The sequence below is a fragment of the Sceloporus undulatus genome, chromosome 4 (genome assembly GCF_019175285.1).
Source record: "Sceloporus undulatus isolate JIND9_A2432 ecotype Alabama chromosome 4, SceUnd_v1.1, whole genome shotgun sequence".
Taxonomy (NCBI): domain Eukaryota; kingdom Metazoa; phylum Chordata; class Lepidosauria; order Squamata; family Phrynosomatidae; genus Sceloporus; species Sceloporus undulatus.
Genome location: NC_056525.1, coordinates 195,059,004 through 195,077,813, shown reverse-complemented (window position 1 = coordinate 195,077,813; position 18,810 = coordinate 195,059,004). Strand labels below are relative to the sequence as shown.

Below are 18,810 nucleotides of genomic sequence, written 5' to 3'. Positions count from 1 at the left end.
AATAGTAACAATCTAGACCAAGTGACTTCTTCATATGCTGTTTTACAAGCATGAGAACGGACATGCATGTGAGGGCATGTTGTGGCATCATGCAATCATGCATTTATTTTAAGTGTAATATTTATTAATCTACTTGTTTACATCCACAGTGAATATTCAGCTTCATTGGAAATAGTAGATATATATTACATATTTGCCATACCTTTTAAATTAGTTATAAAATATGTTTGTTATATTGTTCATATAAGGTGAATATAATTTTTATTTGTGATAGTTTTTATTTGTGATCTATCTTCACACCAGGAGGAATCCAATTGGATCAGCTTTGATTACATAGGCTGTTTAGAGGAGTCACGTATTAGTGTAATCATAACTGTGTGTAGAAATGAGCTGTGCCCTCATACCAAGAGTATATTGAAATATTAGTGTGTTGGAAGAAATTGAAAAGAACCAGCATAATCTTGTTAGTGTTTTGTCATGCTGTGCATGCCCTCTGTAGAATCTGATACTGATATATGTTAGAAAGAAAATTCTGTGTTATATTAGGTGATGCTTTGTTCTCATGAACATCTTCTTCATTTTACTGCATTGCTCAGACTGTGTCTGTTACAGCAGTTTTAGTGTCTCACAGTGCATATGCTATAGACTAATTGACTATTCCATTTTGCCAGAGGCCCTGCATGACAAATACATGCAGGCAGACACACACACAGAGAGTACACTGGTTTTAAAGTGGTCATGCTTTGTAGCTAGCAGTTTAAACAAAGAAAATCGATCAGTTGTAGCTAATGTTCAGGTTAATGTAATGTGGAATTACAATATTCTGTGACATATGAGATCGCATAGGCACAAGAGCAGCATGTGTTACTACAATCATCCTTCCATATTCATGGATTCTTTATCCACGGATTCAAGTATTCACGATTTCAAAATATTCCAAATATATATACAGTCCGCCATTCCCTTACACATATGCTTGAGCTCCATTTAAATGAATGGCACGGCGGCACGCCTGCATCATGGGCACGCACACCATTATCCCTTATGGGGCATGTCGCCCCTTTTCCCAGGGTGACTTTCAGTGCATGCTAAAAACCATGCAAGACATGCTTGCGGATGACGTGGGCGCACTGTACATTCTGGCAAACATTGATTTTGCTCTTTCATATAAGGGACACCATTTTGCTATGCCACTGTATATAATAGGACTTAAACATCCACAGTTTTGTGTATCCATGGGGGGTCCTTGAACCAAACCCCAGTGGATACCAAGGGCCCACTGTATTTCTGCACTTTGATTTGAACCATTCTCCTGTTTGGAGTAAGCAGAACAAGAACAGTTAATTTCTTTGGAAGCAATATCATGATGGACAAGTATGGGTATCCTGCAAATCTTCTTGACTCTAGGGTCCAAAACAGACTGCAGAAATAATCCAGTTTGAGTCTGCTTTAACTGGCCTGGCTCAATGCTAGGGAATTCTGGGAACTGTAGTTTTGTGAGACATTTAACCTTCTCTGTCAGAGAGCTTTGGGGCCACAATAAAATACATACAATTCCCAGGACTCCATTACAGAGCAGTTAAAGCGGTCTCAAACTGGATGATTTCTGCAGTGAGTTTTGGATCTGTTTTTCTCTCTGCTTGCATTGACACATGAATGAGCATACTTGCAAGCACATACCCTCGAGTTAACTATTTTGTCTTGTTTTATGTTCACATCCATAATTAGTATACAGTAATGTATATTGATGCAGTAAGTGAATAGATTGGTGAAGAATTGATCGACCACGGTATCCTTCTGAGTTGCCTTTCTGTGATGGGACTTGGAGGTACTGTTCTACAGTGGCTCTGTTCTTTCTTGGAGGGGTGTTCTCAGAAGGTGGTGCTGGGAGATTCCTGTTTGACTCCTTGGCCATTGGCCTGTCGAGTCTCTCAGGTTTCTATCCTGTCCCCTATGCTTTTTAACATCTACGTGAAACCGCTGGGAGAGGTTGTCCGGAGTTTTGGAGTAAGGTGTCACCTGTATGCGGATAATATCCAGCTCTATCACTCCTTTCTACTTAATTCCAAGGAAGCTGTTCCTGTCCTAAACCAGTGTCTGGCTGCTGTAATGGGCTGGATGAGGGCAAATAAATTGAAGCTTAATCCAGAGAAGACAGAGGTGCGCCTGGTCACTTGAAAGACAGATATGGGAATAGGGATTCAACCTGTGTTAGATAAGGTTACAGCCCCCCTGAAAACTCAGGTTCATAGCTTGGAGGTACTTCTGAATTCAGTTCTGAGTCTGAAAGCCCAGGTATCAACAGTGACCAGGAATGCTCCATTGGTTGCCTGTCTGTTTGTGGGCACAATTCAAAGTGTTGGTTTTGACTTATAAAGCCCTATACAGCCTGGGTCCAGGTTATTTGAAGGACTGTATCTCCCTGTACGAGTCCCCCAGAGCATTGAGATCACTGGGAGAGGCCCTTCTATCTGTCTCACCACCCTCTTAGGTGCATTTGGTGGGAACAAGAGAGAGGGCCTTAGTGGCTGCTCCCAAGCTTTGCAACTCCCTCCCTAGGGAGGCCAGGATGGCACCATCTCTGCTGTCCTTCTGTCAACAGATAAAGACATTCTTGTGCCAGCAGGTCTTTGAGAATTGATAAGGACTGGGTTTTAATATTGTGTAATGTAATAAAGTTAATGGCTTTTATTTTAACATGTTATATTTTAATTTATAACTACTTTAATTCTTAAAATTATTTAATTGTTTATTAATTTTTAAAATTTATATTTATATATTTTAATATTCTTGTACTGTTTTTAATTTTAACAAGTTTTATACTTGTTAGTCGCCGCCTTGAGTCCCTTTGTTTGGAGAAAGGCAGGATATAAGAAAATAATAATAATAATAATAATAATAATAATAATTCAACTGCTTTATCCAGTCCACATTCCTTAGATTATTGCACTGCTGAAAAAAGCATCTTACCGTTGCCAAATTCAAGCTTCATTCGGTGTGTACCCTGCTGTTATCGCTTGGCTTTCCACCCCCAATGCTGGTCCCTGAACTCGCTTTGGCTGCCATTTTTCAAAGTCAGGAGCTTTCTGACTTTTAAAAAAGGCTGCTGAAGTGAATTCAGGGAGCAGTATTAGAGCTGGGTTGTCCCAGAAAACCTAGAAAATTCCACACTGAAGGTAGCAAAAAATGTCCTGGTCACCTGGGCCACTTGAAGCACTAAACTCTAAATTTCCCAATCATCACAGGCCAGTGGGTAGGTTAAAATGTGGCAGTGGTGATGAAGTAGGAAACCATACAAGAAGAGCGGCACTGGCAGGAGAGTCATCCTTCCCTGCAGGCTCTGGTTGCTACTACACAGGTGTAGCATTGCCACCTTGTTCTTCCATTTCCTTCCCACTTCCCCTGACAGGCCCAGAAGGCAGAAAAAGAAAGGAGACAAGCAGAGACAGCCTTGTGTTGTGTGGTGATTGTGGCTAGATAGCACGGTGGAATTTCACTTCCAAATAGCTTCAAGAAAGCAATGGGAGTCCATTTATTCTCTGGTGCTGCTTGGAAGCCTCCGTCTATTCACACCAGCTAAGGGGAAGAAAGAAGGAAAAAAGCTCTTAGCTTGGTACTATACTCAAGGGTAGTTCTGTTGGCCGTATAGCAAAAGTACAGTCGGTCCATAGTATCTGCTGGGGTTCTGTTCTGGACCCCCGCAAATTCCCCAAACTGTGGGACTTCAAGTCCCATGGTGATGGCATGTGCCACTGTGGTTGCACTGCTGTGTGCACACATTGCCATTCAGGCCAGTAGGGCTTACCATCTACATGTGATACAGTGTGATACCTTTATTTGGCTATCCAAAATGCACAAAATACATACTGAGGTTGAAAACATAATGGGAGAAAAAGTGCAAAGAATAATGTGTTGAATTTTCAGAAACAAAATGCACATTAATAATATGCACAATTATAATGATTTGCATAATATGCAAATTAGATGCTCAGATACGAGGGACTGGAGTATGGGAAGCGTCATGGGGGGGGGGCAGCATTAGCCACCATTTGATCATAGACTGTGAAAAGTGTGTATAGATAATCTATTGAGAGTTCTCTGATATTGGAGCCCAACATTTTTTTCCCCTGAAGTGTCAGGGACTAGCATATTTTTGCCCATTGGTCATAGCTGTGTCTTTCTTTTCTGGAAAATCACCAGGGTCTGGCAACAAATGGCTCATGGTCTGGTATTAGTTCCTGGGGCCATCACTTTGAGTAGCACTGTTCTGTTTGTATGTATGTGTGTGTACAGCTGCCCATCAACTTATTGTATTTTAATTTTACTTTACTGAAGAATTAACTCAGGTTTAGATTTGTTATCCAAGTTTGCTTCATCTTTATGAACTAAAGAAAGGAGAAATATTGCCCTTCCTTTCATAGGTACCCACCTTACAAATATCAAGTTATTTTAAAAAACAAAAAGGCTGCAGTTGACATTTTTCGATTTGTGAACAAGGAATGCTAGGAAACCTCTAGGTTGGTTGTGCTTATTATAGTCGGTCAGGAATCCAATGAGAGTGGCAGTCCTTTATCAACCACTGTCTGGTCTAGATTTTGAGCTGCAAGTCCCTCCCCCTTTTATATATTACAGAGGTGTAAAATAATGGGATTTTTATGCACACATATAACTTTGAATGGCATATTTGTCAGGCATTTTGTTTTACTGAATTATATTAATTGTTAATCAATCACAGAGTGTTCATATGGCAGAAAACATTTTGGGAGTCTCAAGAATAGTCCAGGAATAGCTTTGATGGGAAGGAAAGACAATTTGCTGTGTCATAAGGCAGACTTTAGCAGTTAGACTCTAACTAATAATAATCATAATCCTTGAGTCTAATTAAAAAAGTTTTTAAAATCCATATTTGTAAAGAGCACTAGTTGCCCTGTGGGATAATATTGATCCCTTAAAACTGTGATCCTAAACAAAGTAAGTTATTTATCTGTTTGTAGTGGATAGATTATCTGAGTTTTGGCTGTGGGCTTGGATTTAAATCCTCACTCAGGCATGAAGTTCATAGTGGAACCTTGGGAAATTTGTTATAGCTCAGCTTTCCTTATGTAAGCAAGTCAGCTATAAAGATTATATCACGTTCTGCTTCTGTGAAAGTGTTTAGAAGACAGACTTGATATAGTGCCTTTGAATTAAAATTGGAAAGAGCTCCTTGGGAGCAATGTTTGATGATGCCATCCATGTTTTTGAAAGATGGTATGAATTCAGACACTGTGTCTGTAGGGAGGGTGTAATTGGAGATCTGCCTCATTGTTTACTTTTATGTCACCTTCATGGTAATGTCAAGTGGAAAGCTCAATAATGTAAGAGTAAAACTCCCACAAAAGGTACATTTCTTGTTGACAAGAGTGAAGGAGAAGGAAGTTGATGGGTGTTCATTAGAGAGTGGCAACATGTGTTAGAATTAATAAAATACAAATTAATAACATACACAATGCTACTGAGTTATTAATGTGTGGCTATGTTTGTATTCTATTTGAGTATGAAATGCACATGTGAATATAGATTTGAAGAAATTATGTGGCTGGTGGTTGTATAATCAGCTGTTACTATTACTGAATAAAAGCACATGCATTCATTAAAAAAGAAAAGAAATGTAAGGCAATATATTTATTAGCAGTTGTTGTTTGATCAGGTGGATATAATTTAAAATAAGCCAGGATCATTTTGGTCAATAATAAGCAACAAATGTCACTGTCATTTGGTGGATTGTTGTCTGTAGTATTTGCATGAAATATATTTTGTAAATACTTTGTTTTGATACAAGTGTGTCTATTTTGTTTTCAGTACAGTGCTGTGGACACAAATCCTTTATCCGTCCATATTATGCAGCCATTATGGGACAGAATAGTAAAGGTAAGCATTTTAACTGTGTGACAATCACTAAATTTTCTATTGAATTATATTAATCACAGTTTGAATAGCAGTTCACAACTGGATGCATTGACCATCTGGTAACAACTGCTGTATTCAAATTAATATTTCTTTATAAAATCAGTCTAATTACTGTTAGAACTATGTTACCATTTCCATAGCTGCCAACACCACCATATGAGATAGGTCAAGACATAAGTGAAAACCTAAGTGAGATAAGATAAGAAGGTAGAGGATAAGGGAAGAAGTAGACAGTAAAATCATGAAGTCAGGATTACCCATGAAGCACAGCACTGTCGAGTTTTCTGTCAAGATGTTAGTAATTTGTGTTCAGGATTCCCATGATATTTCATAGGCAAATAAGCCAGAATACTTTGTTGTTGTTGTTAGTGCCTACAAGTCAACCCCTGTAGCAGAAATTACTGGCTGGGATAAACAACCAAGCTGTCCCACTGTCACAGAAGGCACAGTTTTATTATGGCTGAGACCCTCCTGCCAAAAAGGTGCAAGAGAGACCCTGAAAATTCTTTACAGCAGGTTTTATACACAAGCACAATACAAGAAAGCCTGACCTCCAAACTCTTACCCCACTCCTGATTGCAAATCATCTACATTAATATATACATTCTATGGCAGTGATTCTCAACCTTCTTAATGCCAGGACCCTTTAATACCGTTCTTCATGTTGTAGTGACCCCCAACCATACAATTATTTTCATTGCTACATGCAAATATGTGCTTTCCAATGGTATTAGGCGACCCCTGTGAAAGGGTCGTTCGACCCCCAAAGGGGTCCCGACCCCCAGGTTGGGAACCACTGTTCTATGGCGTTAGCAAATGAACATGTCTATGCATTTTGAAATAGCAGAAATTGTTCTAGTTCATTGTGACATTGTTTTTACTCTTCTGTTCGGGATATTCAACCTTATCTAATAGCACAGTGTTCTTGAAACAATATTATGCATATATTATGCCACAGATGCTGGCGAAACGTCAGGAAGAAACTCTTCTAGAACATGGCCACATAGCCCGAAAAACCCACAAAAAAACCATAGATGCTGGCCATGAAAACCTTCGACTTCACAATATTATGCAAAAATTGCTCACTCTGACATTAGTCTTTGCAAAAGTCAAATTCTAGCTTCTCATCTAGTCTTACCCAAAATCATGACTACAAACAGTTTATAAAAGCATTTTTAATATAATTCTTCAATCAGGCGAATAAGTCCACTTCACCCCGACCCATAGTGACCCTATGAACCAGACATCTCCAAGATACCTAGTCCTGAGCAGCTCTGTTCAGCTACTGCAGAAGTAGAATTGTCTGAATTAAATAAAACTGAATTAAACAGAGGCTAGATGCCCACTTGTAGGGAGTGCTTTGACTGTGTATTGCATGGCAAGGGGTTGGACTGATAGCTCTTGCCATCTCTTCCAACTCTTTGATTCTATCATTCTGGGATTTCATTGGTGTTCTATGTGAGTGGTTGCAGTTCTTGGGATAATTTCTCACTGGTGGCAAGGAAAGAGAGCACTCTATTTCTTCATTCATTCAGAACAAGAATTCCTGTGGCCTTTTTTTTAATCTTGCTGCCACCACCTATGCTGGTGTAGTGCAGCCATGGACAAATATGAGATGCCACACTTTTACATGAATGAGGCTATATCTCAGCATCACAGCTTACATAAATGAAAGCTATTCTAGACACTACAGAATACGTTAGCGAGTAAACTATTCTTACTCATTTCTGTGTGGGCAGTTCTTTAATGTTAAATATATATACAGATTACTAAACAGTGTTATTTTAAAAGGACTTGTATGTATCTATCACCTCTTTGGAAGCCTTTTGTATCTGATTTTGCATTAGATTGCCAATATAATAACTTGATCTTCAAATCCCTACAAAAGAGCCATTGCTCTTCCATTGTCATCATCTTTATTTTAGAACTTGAAGTTGCTGTTAGAATAATTTGTTTTTTTCTATAATATATGATAAATGATCTGTGTCTGCTGACTGGGGATATTGCTCCAGGGAATAAGTTTTCCCTTTCAGAAGATAAAATTAAAGCCATTATGATGAACATAGAAAAGGACAAATGCCATTTCAGATGTCCGATATCTCTGAAGAAATGAAATTGCTTTTTCTGAAAGAGTGAGACTGAAGAAAAGCCATAGTAAATACTTTTCAGCATGAATCTGTATATCTGTATTGATCTTGAAGGAAGTAACCATACATAAATTATAAGTAAACCTTAGACTATGATGTTAGTATTGAAGCAAACTCAAGAGTACGAGCTGAAAAAACATATATTTACATATCTCTGTAGACCCTTTTTCATAATTATGGACAGAATACTTTGGTTGAACCAAGTATCTTCGTTTATAAAATGGTATGTGTGTTCATATAAAAAAATCACCATGGATGGCCAATAAAACCCAAAAGTAACCATGTGGTACATGAATAAAAGTAAAATATCAAAGTTGTTACAGTGAATTGTAACATAAGAGGCACAAGCTATCAGGTTCTTCCAAACTCTTGATCAGGCTGTGTGTTAGAAAGATTGGCAAGAGACACAGAAAATTCCAAAAGTCAGACCAGATGGGCAATATTTGTATACCATCTTCATCTATACCATCTTACACTATTATTTTTTAAAAAGAGCATTGGAAGGTTGCAGTGTTCAGAAGGAAGGCATCAGTATTCATTTCCATCATATATTTTTTTTTAAAAAGATGATTACATCTCATTAAAATCTTTTTTTAAAAAAAGTTTCAAAGTTCATTTTCATGCAGAGCTTTATTGGATATTCTTACCATATCCTGCAAACACAGGATAGACACACCCAGTATCTTCTGTATGTGAATGATTATGTATATGAATATATTTTATATATTTGATTCTGTAAGCTTTTTATTTGGATAAAGACCATCCCAGGTCTGTGAAATGTGATATTGAATGGAGACTTGTCTATAAGCAATTGCGAGTTTTAAAACAATTTTAACAGTTTTGTGGCACTTACTAATTTTTAAAGTTTTAAAACAATTTTTGCAAGTTTTAAAACAATTTTAACAGTTTTGTGGCACTTGCTAATTTTTAAAGTTTTAAAACAATTTTAACAGGTTTGCGGCACTTGCTAATTAGTGGCTATAACTATAATAATGTCCTTGGGTTCAGTATTGTAACAGGTTTAACATAAGTATTACTCATTATGTATTTACACTTTCCTTTAAAAATTGCAGTTTTGAAATATCATTAAGAGAGAAGTTGAATCTGTTTCAAGAGTTATCGTCCATCCATTCAGTCTTCCATGTACTATAGAGAAGATTGGTAACAATGCCTCTCTTCTTACATAGCATAGCTCAGGTCTGGAGTTCAGCAGTCAGTGATATATTGAACAGTGTTCAATACATGTTTGACTGTAGCAAAAGATAGCTGAGATTCAGGTTTAATAATCAGCTACTAGTCTAGCTCCAAAGCTCAGAAGTCTCAAACTACAGGAGGAAAAATTCTAAATTGTTTGTTCTGCTCTCCAGTACAATGGTTATGTGGTGGCCCCAAATTTATTTGTGCATATAAGTACCCACCCATCCCTAAACATCAAGCTTTCTTGCTGAGATAGCAGTGCAGCTGGGCTACCCACAGACAAAAAAAAATTTTCTGCATATTTGAGGGTATTCCCACATATGCAGGCAGAAGTTCAAGACAATAAGAGGTGTTGAGGTCAGCCTGCAAGAGAGAACCAATATCCTCCCCTCACCATTAGTGTATCTTTTAGAAATTGTAGTATAGTAAGCATGCACACCAGCCTGAAATGGTTATAGAAACATGCAGATCAAACCTCAGCCTTTTTTCGTTGGTATATTTACTAGTTCTTGCTAATATTTAAGTGTTTACTGTATATTTATCATATCACCTTCATGCTCTATTTGAAATGGCCATTTTAGAAAAGGTTTCTGCAAGAAACAAGTATTTGGCTTTATTGCAAGTTCAGTTCTACTGACATCTCAAATTTCTTCTTCGCTTATCCCAGATATCTTCTAATTCAGAAGATACATGTGGGAAAGGACACCTTAGAGTAAGAATTTATATGGTCCTGGCCTGCCTCCTTTTTTTACATTACAGCCAAGATACTGACAGAGGAGCAATGGTAGCAGAATTGCAGATGGGTTGGAAAATGTAAGCGCCAGAGATATTTTAGGAATAATTCCCCTATTTATGCACCCATCTCACTACTGACCTCATCTCTCTCTTTCCATCCTAAGCTATTTGAATCAACTACAGAAAAGAGGGGAGGAGTTGGGTTCTTCTGTAAAAGGAACAACCACAGTAAGCTATTTACCTTCCTCCAGGGAAGCTGTGTGGGAAGGAATTGAGGTCAGAAGAGAAACATGTGTGTACATTCGTGAGGGTAGTGAAAAAGGTAAATTATTAAAAGATGCATTACAGAACTTTGAACCTGCAGCAGCTTCACGTAAGAGTGTGCAATAGTATAAATACAAGGGCCTGTTTCCTATTAGTTCACACCCAACTACACTACACCCATTATTGATGGGTAAGCTAACAAATAGATAAACCCCATAGGTTCAGTGAGCCTATTCTAGCTGGATTACAATAGAGTTCTCATCATTAGTGCAACTGATTTATCAGGTAGAATTATAAAATCTGCTCATAGCCATGATTTCCACCTGAGCATCAGAGATCTAGCACATCTGAACTATGAACATTTAGAGTGAGTGTGACCTTGTGCTATCCAGAAAACTCCACCATTCCCAGATCACGTCATCATCCTGCCATCAATGTTTTTAGATTATATATATATTTATATATACCTTTAGTATATTGTCTCTCCTCATCCAACAAATGTAAGTCTTGCTGCTGAATTAGAACAGCAATCACCTAACGTTATCTTTTGAAACTTCATAGGTCAGTAAAAGACACTAAGTTCTATCTTCTTTAACCAAGAAGGATTGGGTGGATCAGAGTACTGAAGGCTGTGTCCTCCCCTGTCTATGTGCAGATCTTTTCTTTTTATCCAAACCACAAAAGCAGGTTTTGTTTGAAAACATGGTCTAAACCTAGACTAGGGGTAGGAATCATGCAGTGCTTCAGATGTTATTGGACTGCAGCTCCCAGAATGTCTTGGTATTGGCTATGATGACTTAAAACTGCTGGGATTTGCAGTGCAACGTGATTACCATCCAACTTGCTTATATGGATGGGCTTATTGTTTGTTGGTCTTTATATATTCTGCATCTCTCAGGACAAGCTGGATTTTTCCTGTCATTGCCCAGTTATCAGGGATAGATCTAAGATTGTCAGGAAGTCCTAAGCCAACTGGAACATAATTTATTGAAGTCATTCATAATAATTTTGGACAGTTACAATACCATCTCTGATATCTGTCCAAAAAATTCATTGTGAAGGTCAGTAAAGCAATAGAATTCCCAGCCTGGTTTTGTAATGCTGGATAGATGTGCTTCATTAGATGGGTTAGGTAAATGATAAATGACCTTCATTTGACTAATATATGTATATAAAATTCCACCATAGTCCCCTCAGTCCCTAGGCCTGACTTGGCCAGCTGCCTTCACCTAAAAAGGTCTTGGTGATACATTCATACTGGCAACCGTATCATGAATTAGGCAATTATTTACTACCACTCCTATCATAAACAGCTGTTATCTGAAGATCAGAGCCTCCATTCATAGCTCACCAGTACATATTCTGAGAAAAGGAGGTAGAATCAGGGCAGCATAACAGAGACTGTTCTGCTATTTTTTGTCTCCAGTACATTACCGACAACCTTGAACTCTGTTGGTTATATTTTCTAGTTCCCTGCTCTTTTCCTTTTGAAACTGTCTTTCTCCCTTCAGCTGACTCATTTCATATGTGTTCAGAAACTCTCAACAGTTGTAGCTATCACTCCACCCACTTGCCACAGGATTATAAGAAGAGATATTGGCTGTCTGTAGTAAACCTATGACTGTAGTAAACAAATAATAGAAGACTGAAAGCAAGAAGTAATAGTGGGGAGAACAATGGGTAATTTTCTTAGTAGACGTAGTCACTCTTATGGTAAATTTTAAATATGATATTTGAGAAAAGTTTATATCCATCTGGAGTAGAGGTAATCACTATCTTGCATTAGGCTACCAATTTAAAAACATGCTGTATTAGATGGTACCACATCTGCATATAATTCTTCCTTCCAAACTTAAGGAATTAAGGAATATGCAGACACACTTATTGGCCTTAATTTACATTCCCTCAGCTTAGCATAAATACAGTATCCACATGTGGACCTGTACTATGCTGAGCCATATATATTTCCCTCGACTTACTGAAATGCCTGTGAAGCCACCCTGTACAGCCATTCCATGTTCCACGACAAGTAAGCATGATCAAAGAAACATCTGGCTACATCCATATAGGCAGACAAGTGAAGCATATAGTAATTTTTACAGCAGCACTGAGAGTCATGGAGGACCATAGTGAATCTCAGTGCTGATGGTTATCATTTTGTGTTTGGCTTTGGGAACACAGCTACACACTTCTCTGATTCTGGCTGCTCACTGTGAAACATGGTTGTGTGGGGTGCCTTCAGGGAGTGTTTGGGTGCTGTGGAGGAAGGAAGGGTATATCAACCCCAACAGTGCCCAGAAAAGGCCCTCTACACATGTAAGGGAAACATACACATGTTGATGTCCCTAACAGAATTTCAATCATAGTATTGGACACTGGGGACAAAGCCAACTTGAAGATACTAGTGTCTGCTTCACATTAAAGTACCAAAGTGTGGTGCTGTAGCCTTTTTTTTTTGGGGGGGGGATGTTTACTCTGTCTCTTCAGTGTACATAGTAACTATGTTGTCATATGAGAAGCAAATTCCAGTTCACAAATGTTAATACTTGTTTCTTCTTTTTAAATCACACAGATAGTACCCTTGTGGATTGCTCCTAATCTTTTAACCTTTGGTGGATTTTTGATGATTTTAATTAATTTTTTAATATTATCTTTTTATGACTGGGACTACACTGCATCAGGTAACACTATTTAATTGGTTTTGAAAACTGAATGGAGATTTTTTTTTTACAAAAAACCCAACTATAAAACAGTTAATATAGCTAACCCTCTATGTGAGGTATTTGCATGTGTTGTAAGGTACAGATTTTTTAAATAAAGATACAAACCCTAAAAATGTGATGTCAAGCATATAGATAGGCTCATCAAAGAAGGTTAATGGTTAATTGAGAAATACCTCTGAAGTTTGAGTAATTTAACTCTTATTGTTTCTTTTTTCTTTGGGCAGGTTCCGGCGGTGGGTTGATTCCAACATGGGTTTGGGTGTTTGGTGCTTTTGCTACTTTCTGTTCTTATACTTTAGGTAAAGTATTATCGGTGTATACAGTGTAAAGCTAAATCTTCTGTGGATATTTTTATCTAGTTCATGTGTAACACTACCAAGGCACCCAGAATTGGAAAAGACCTGTGAATTTTAGGGTTCTAAAAGGAAAATACCTTTTTATAGTCCCTACATTCTTTGTAACCAGGGTTAACAATGGGTAAGACACAACAGAGAATGCATGTAGAAGAGAGTGTTTACACAGAGAAAGGGCACCTTGAAGGAGCAGAATCTTGTTGTCTTCTTCTGATCCTTTAAGTCAACATAATGATATTTGCTTAGTCCTTATAAAATCTGTCCAGTGTGCTTAAAAATGAACTTTTTGAGTGCTCACTTAGACTTAAGACTTAGTAGATATGTCCAATAGGGCTAACATGAAGAAGAAATTGGGCAGATATATGGAAGAAAAAGCAATCCTCATTATCATCACTAGGCAGAAGTCAGAGGATTAATAAATAATAAATAAAGGCATAAATAGTAGCACATTCAGTAAAACATAGTGCAAAATAAGATACCAACAAAAATGTCCAGACATGAATTGTTGACCAGCTTTCCAGGTACCTCAGCTTACCTCCTCTGTGAGCATCTATTTGGAGGAATGAAACAAAAAGACCGGATCACTCGGACTGTTACAAGTCTTACTTAATTGAAAGTGAAAAGTACAGGAAACAGTTTCTGTCATGAGTTTACATTTAAAAATTACAAAGCTTTAAAGTGGTGATGTTGTCCGTCTGGTTCTACTCCGGTGAAATGGAGAGCATGATGGAAATGTGTGCACACAGTTTCTTTAATTAAAACAAAACATCTTGAAACTCCTTAAACAAGGATGCATTTAATGATCATCCCATTTATTTCTTAAACTGCAGAGAGGCAATTAGTAAGCTTTTAGTTTTAAACTAGCCCATGACTAACTTTGCCCATTGATTCCAGTGGTATTAAAATATGAGTAACTTTCTTTGGCCTCAGTCTATAGTATGGTTACATACAGTAAATTATGAGTGAATTATATTTTTCAAAGTGAATTATTGTTTCTCCTTTCTCTGAAGAACTTTGTTTCACACACTCTGTTGGTGAAGTAGGGCAGTAAAACATATTCTTAAGGGCTGTCTCCTACATTTATTCTTAAGAAAAAGAATGGGAAGGGAATGGAGTAGAGGGGTGAGGCAGTTTCAAATGGTGCCGTAACCTAGAAAAACATTGAATCAAGTTGTGTTTGTTGTTTTGTAGAGGGAAGATGACAAATGACGTCTCGTTCAGCTGGCTCGCAAACAATGGCTAAGCCATACTGAGGAGTCATCTGCCACTTGCAAATCTTTCTGAGAGTTACTTGCGCTGTGCATCTGCTTCCAACGTGGAATGGATAACCCAAATAGAGACTTATACATTGCTTGAGTTACCAATCACGTGAGTAGTAAACAGAAGATATTCTCCCACAAAGAGTGAGGCTTGAGTACGTGAGGAACCCAGAGTCTTAGCAAGAACCGAGTCTACCTACCACAAGTTTTAAATAAACACATGAATTTTAGTGAGCAAGACTTAATTGCTGCTGTTTTTACACCAGATAGTCCCAAGGGCTGGTTTTGAAGCAAATGTGTGTACATTTCACTCTTCTCACACCTGTACTATCAATTTTATTGGACATACAAGACTGATACAATGCTCAGATTTTGACAGATAGTCAAAAGAAAGATGCCCACCATCCTTCCCATCCCAAAATGCACCTTGACCACAAATACAGTCCTCTCGGGTACTGCTCTGTTACACTCCAGTGATTCGTTCTTCTGTTCCTGAAGCTATACAGTAACTCCTATTTCAGTGCATTTGCTAAGAGAACTTTTGAGCTGACTTCAAAGGACGTATTTTTGCATCGCAGATCCGGAGTCACTTTGGATCCAGGCCTAGATTCACGTTATAAACGTGATGTATTACAGACATGATTGCTTTCTATGGGGGTGCCTTCGAGGTGGATCCACAGTCAATTGGAGTGACTCCTCATTTTGTGAATTCGGTAACGAGAATTCACAAAAATTGTTTCCAAGCTCACTTCGAGTTCACTTTGATTGGTCTGGTGTGGAAATCACCCTGATCTCACCCAGATCACCCCCTGTGACCTGTCTCCCATCTCTCTGCCTCCTCCTTCACCCCATATCGCTCCGCCTTCGGCACCCTGCCACCTGTCCCATCATCTCCTGCCTCCTCTCACCCCAATCTCGCCCCTTCTGCCACCCTGCCACCTGTCCCTCATTCACCTGCCCTCCTCCTTCAACCCACCCCAATCTCGCTCCTTCTGCACACCCTGCACCTGTCCCATCATCCCTCCCTCCGTTCACCCAGATCTCGACCCTCTGGCACCCTGCCACCTGTCCTTCATCCCCTGCTTGCTCTTCACTCTAATCTCGTCCCAGTGACCCCCTGCCACTTGTCCCATCATCAACCTGCCTATTCCTTCATCTCCGATCTGCCCCATCTGGCACCCTGCCACCTGTCCCATCACCCCCTGCCTCATCCTTCACCTCGATGAAGGATGATAGCTAAGGAGGGGGCAGGAGGATGACACCGTCCAGAGCCCCACTGAGCATGCACAAGGTGCCATTCGAATAGTTGACTCCCTCTTTGTGGTAATACAATGTGCCCAACTCCGCTTTGCCCAAGTAGAGACCACGATTTCGTTCCTCAGGTAGTGATAATACATCAGTGAATTACCTTGGATCCGAAGTGACTCTGCACCCCCTCGCTTCGAATTGGTGCTCCTGTTTCACAGTGTGATAAGCCCAAAGTGCCCTTCCTTGTGGCCACTGCCTGCAAAGGGTTCAGAGGTAGCAGCTTTGTAGGGAAAGGCATACATTTCCCCACAAAGACTCTCCAGACTGATTCTGCCTATACAAAGATCAGTTAGTGTTTTTCATTGAGCTCAAGATGTAGTCTTTTGCTCTTTTTGCTGAAACATTCCCACCCACTGGAACTGGCAGACATAACTAGTAACTGATGGTTTCTGAGGGATCTTCTAGAGTTGCCTCTGGATGCTCTAAGCCCTTTTTTGTCCCCCCCAACACTCTACAATGGGGGGAAAGAACCTCTGAGTACTACTATCTTCCTGAAATAAGGTACGACACTTCCCCCAAGTCTACTCAGATCATGGCCTAATCTGTCTGAGTTACGAGATCTTCAGCTCATTCAGTACTAACACCACACTGGCGAGATCTTGGAACTAACACACCAACCTCACCTAAAAAACTTTTGGGACATTACAAGATTGTACAATTGCTTCAATTTTGACAGATGGTCAAAAGACAGATGATCTGTCAACATAGATTCAGCTCACACAATTGTTCCATCCCTAACAACTCGCTTAGGCCTTCCTGTCTTTTCAGTACCTCTTTCCACTAAAACAGAGAGCTGGTAGTTGCCATGAGTCTACTTCTAACCAGATGTGTCTGAACCACACCTGGAGGACTGAGTCAAGCACCATTATACGAACCTGGAGTTAACCTTCATCTATCTGATTTATAAGCTCAGGAGAGTCCTTTCTTCCAATAACAAGTACTGGACATTGACGCCAGTTCACACTGTTGGAAACAAGATCCTCTGTTGGACTTACAATGTCCCAGAGAGGAACAAAAACACGGAGAAATTTCTCCTCATGTTCCCTAAGGGATGCTGGGGGTCCTTTGGGAGGAAAGTAAAAACATTTTTTCCAATGGGTTAACACATGGTGCAGACCTCCAGTTTCCTGGGGGGGGGATATTAGTCTTATGCTAACAGCTGCCTATCCTAATCTAATAGGACCAGTTAAGCCATACTTTTGGTGCACATCTCAAAGTGTTCAAAAGGTAGTCATTTTCTTAATAAAAAAAGCCTGCCGTGTTTTACCCGTGTGTACTTAGGGGCTTCTTCAGGGGACTATTTAGATAAATACGCAGAATTTTTCATTTTATATACATGAATTGACAGTTCTGTGTTCAGAAATTAAATTTGATTCTAAATAGACCCATGATAAGGCTTAACAGTGTTTCACAGTATGGAAATGATTGGACTTCTCTAATAATAAAACAATCTTTTGACCATCTCAAGACATGTCTTTGGATGTTCTTGGAACTGGATATCCCTGTTTTCTGTTTCTTTTGCTTTACCGTTTTAGTGGATGATGTTGTGTGTGTTTGTTCCTCCCATTACTTTGAAGGGTAACTTATGACTATGCTGTGGTTCCTTAAGTTTTTGCCACAAGCTTGAACACAGAATGAACGGTGAGAACATGATCCAAGGACAAACCCAAAATTATGTTTCATGTGATCCCTTCATTCCTGGCTGTAGGCCTTAACAATCACCTTTCAAATGCTTCCTTCACACCCAGCCTGGAAAAAAAATCTTCACAATAAGTGCCAGCTTTCTTATCTACATACTTTGTTGTTGTTGAAAATTAATAGGAAGGTTACACTTGAAATTAAGCTTAAAGATGTTAGAATGTTTGAAGAAACTGGTGGTGGTCTCTCATTGGGAGAAGCAAGTTTTACTTGTTTCTTTCAGAGAAAGAAGATTATCGAAGAACTTATTTTTCATAAGAGCTTATTTATTTCATCATCTAACAATGTGATAGATAGACCTCCTCAGAGATTCCTTTGTAAAATCCACAGGAGATTAATTGGAATTTTTATACGTAATGCTTTTGCTTTATACTGGTGAATCTGTGTTCTTTAAAACATAACTCTTGCTTAATTTTCCAGTAAAATCAGCAGGTCTATTTCAATTAGTCTAAAATAATACCCAGTTGTCTTTATACATTTTATTTCTGCATTAAGTAAATTGCTCATGACATTTCTGCCGTTCCATAATTGGTAGAATTCTTGGCACCTGTATCAAAGAATCTACCTCCAGTTTTAATGTCTCTGGAGATACTGTCCAGGACTATTGATTTGGCATCTAGTCCTTGCAAATGTGGAGCAGTGAGTGCATGGGAATATAATGTGTGCCAGCTGTAATGAGGCCAAGTACAGTTGGTACCACCACCGGGTACTAGAATTGACCCAGGTTACGAATTTTTTTCGGGTTTACGAAAAAAATCCCATAGGGATTTATTGTTTCGGCATACGAAGGTTTTCTTCGTGGTTACTGAAAAAACATCGGCGCTATTTTCCGCCACCGGAGGGAGCCAGGAGAGCTATTTTTCATTTAGCGCCTATGGCAATTCGGCTTACGGAGAGGTTGTTTTCGGGTTACGAAATTAGTTCGCGCGACGAAGTTAATTTCGTACCCGAGTTAGTTACTTGTTTGGTTGGTTACATGGTAATTGGCAAAAAGGTGTTTGAAGGTAAAGAAACAATCGTTCTACACCACTGTTTGATGGTTATCATCTTCTTAGAAGTTTTGTATGTATGTGCCTTCAGTGGCCTGTCAACTTATGGTTGATTCATAAGCAGGAATACTTGCTTAAGAAAATGTTTTTGCCAAAGAATGTTAGAGTGTGGAAGGGGCTTCCTGGCC

The 18,810-nt window shown here is 39.0% G+C and overlaps 2 protein-coding genes across 2 annotated transcripts in view; one reads left to right on the top strand and one right to left on the bottom strand.

Moving 5' to 3' along the window:
* LOC121928467 (ethanolaminephosphotransferase 1-like) overlaps positions 1-14,427 on the top strand; it is a 29,924-nt gene extending 15,497 nt beyond the window's left edge. The window contains exons 2-4 of the mRNA XM_042463233.1: positions 5,842-5,910; positions 12,865-12,973; positions 13,240-14,427. Coding sequence (XP_042319167.1) covers positions 5,842-5,910; positions 12,865-12,973; positions 13,240-13,343 — 282 coding nt within the window. The 3' untranslated portion in view covers positions 13,344-14,427. The remainder of the gene's footprint in view (positions 1-5,841; positions 5,911-12,864; positions 12,974-13,239) is intronic.
* The window catches only part of SPIDR (scaffold protein involved in DNA repair), a 1,328,422-nt gene that overhangs the window by 237,073 nt on the left and 1,072,539 nt on the right, over positions 1-18,810 (bottom strand). The gene's annotated exons all lie outside the window — the stretch shown is intronic.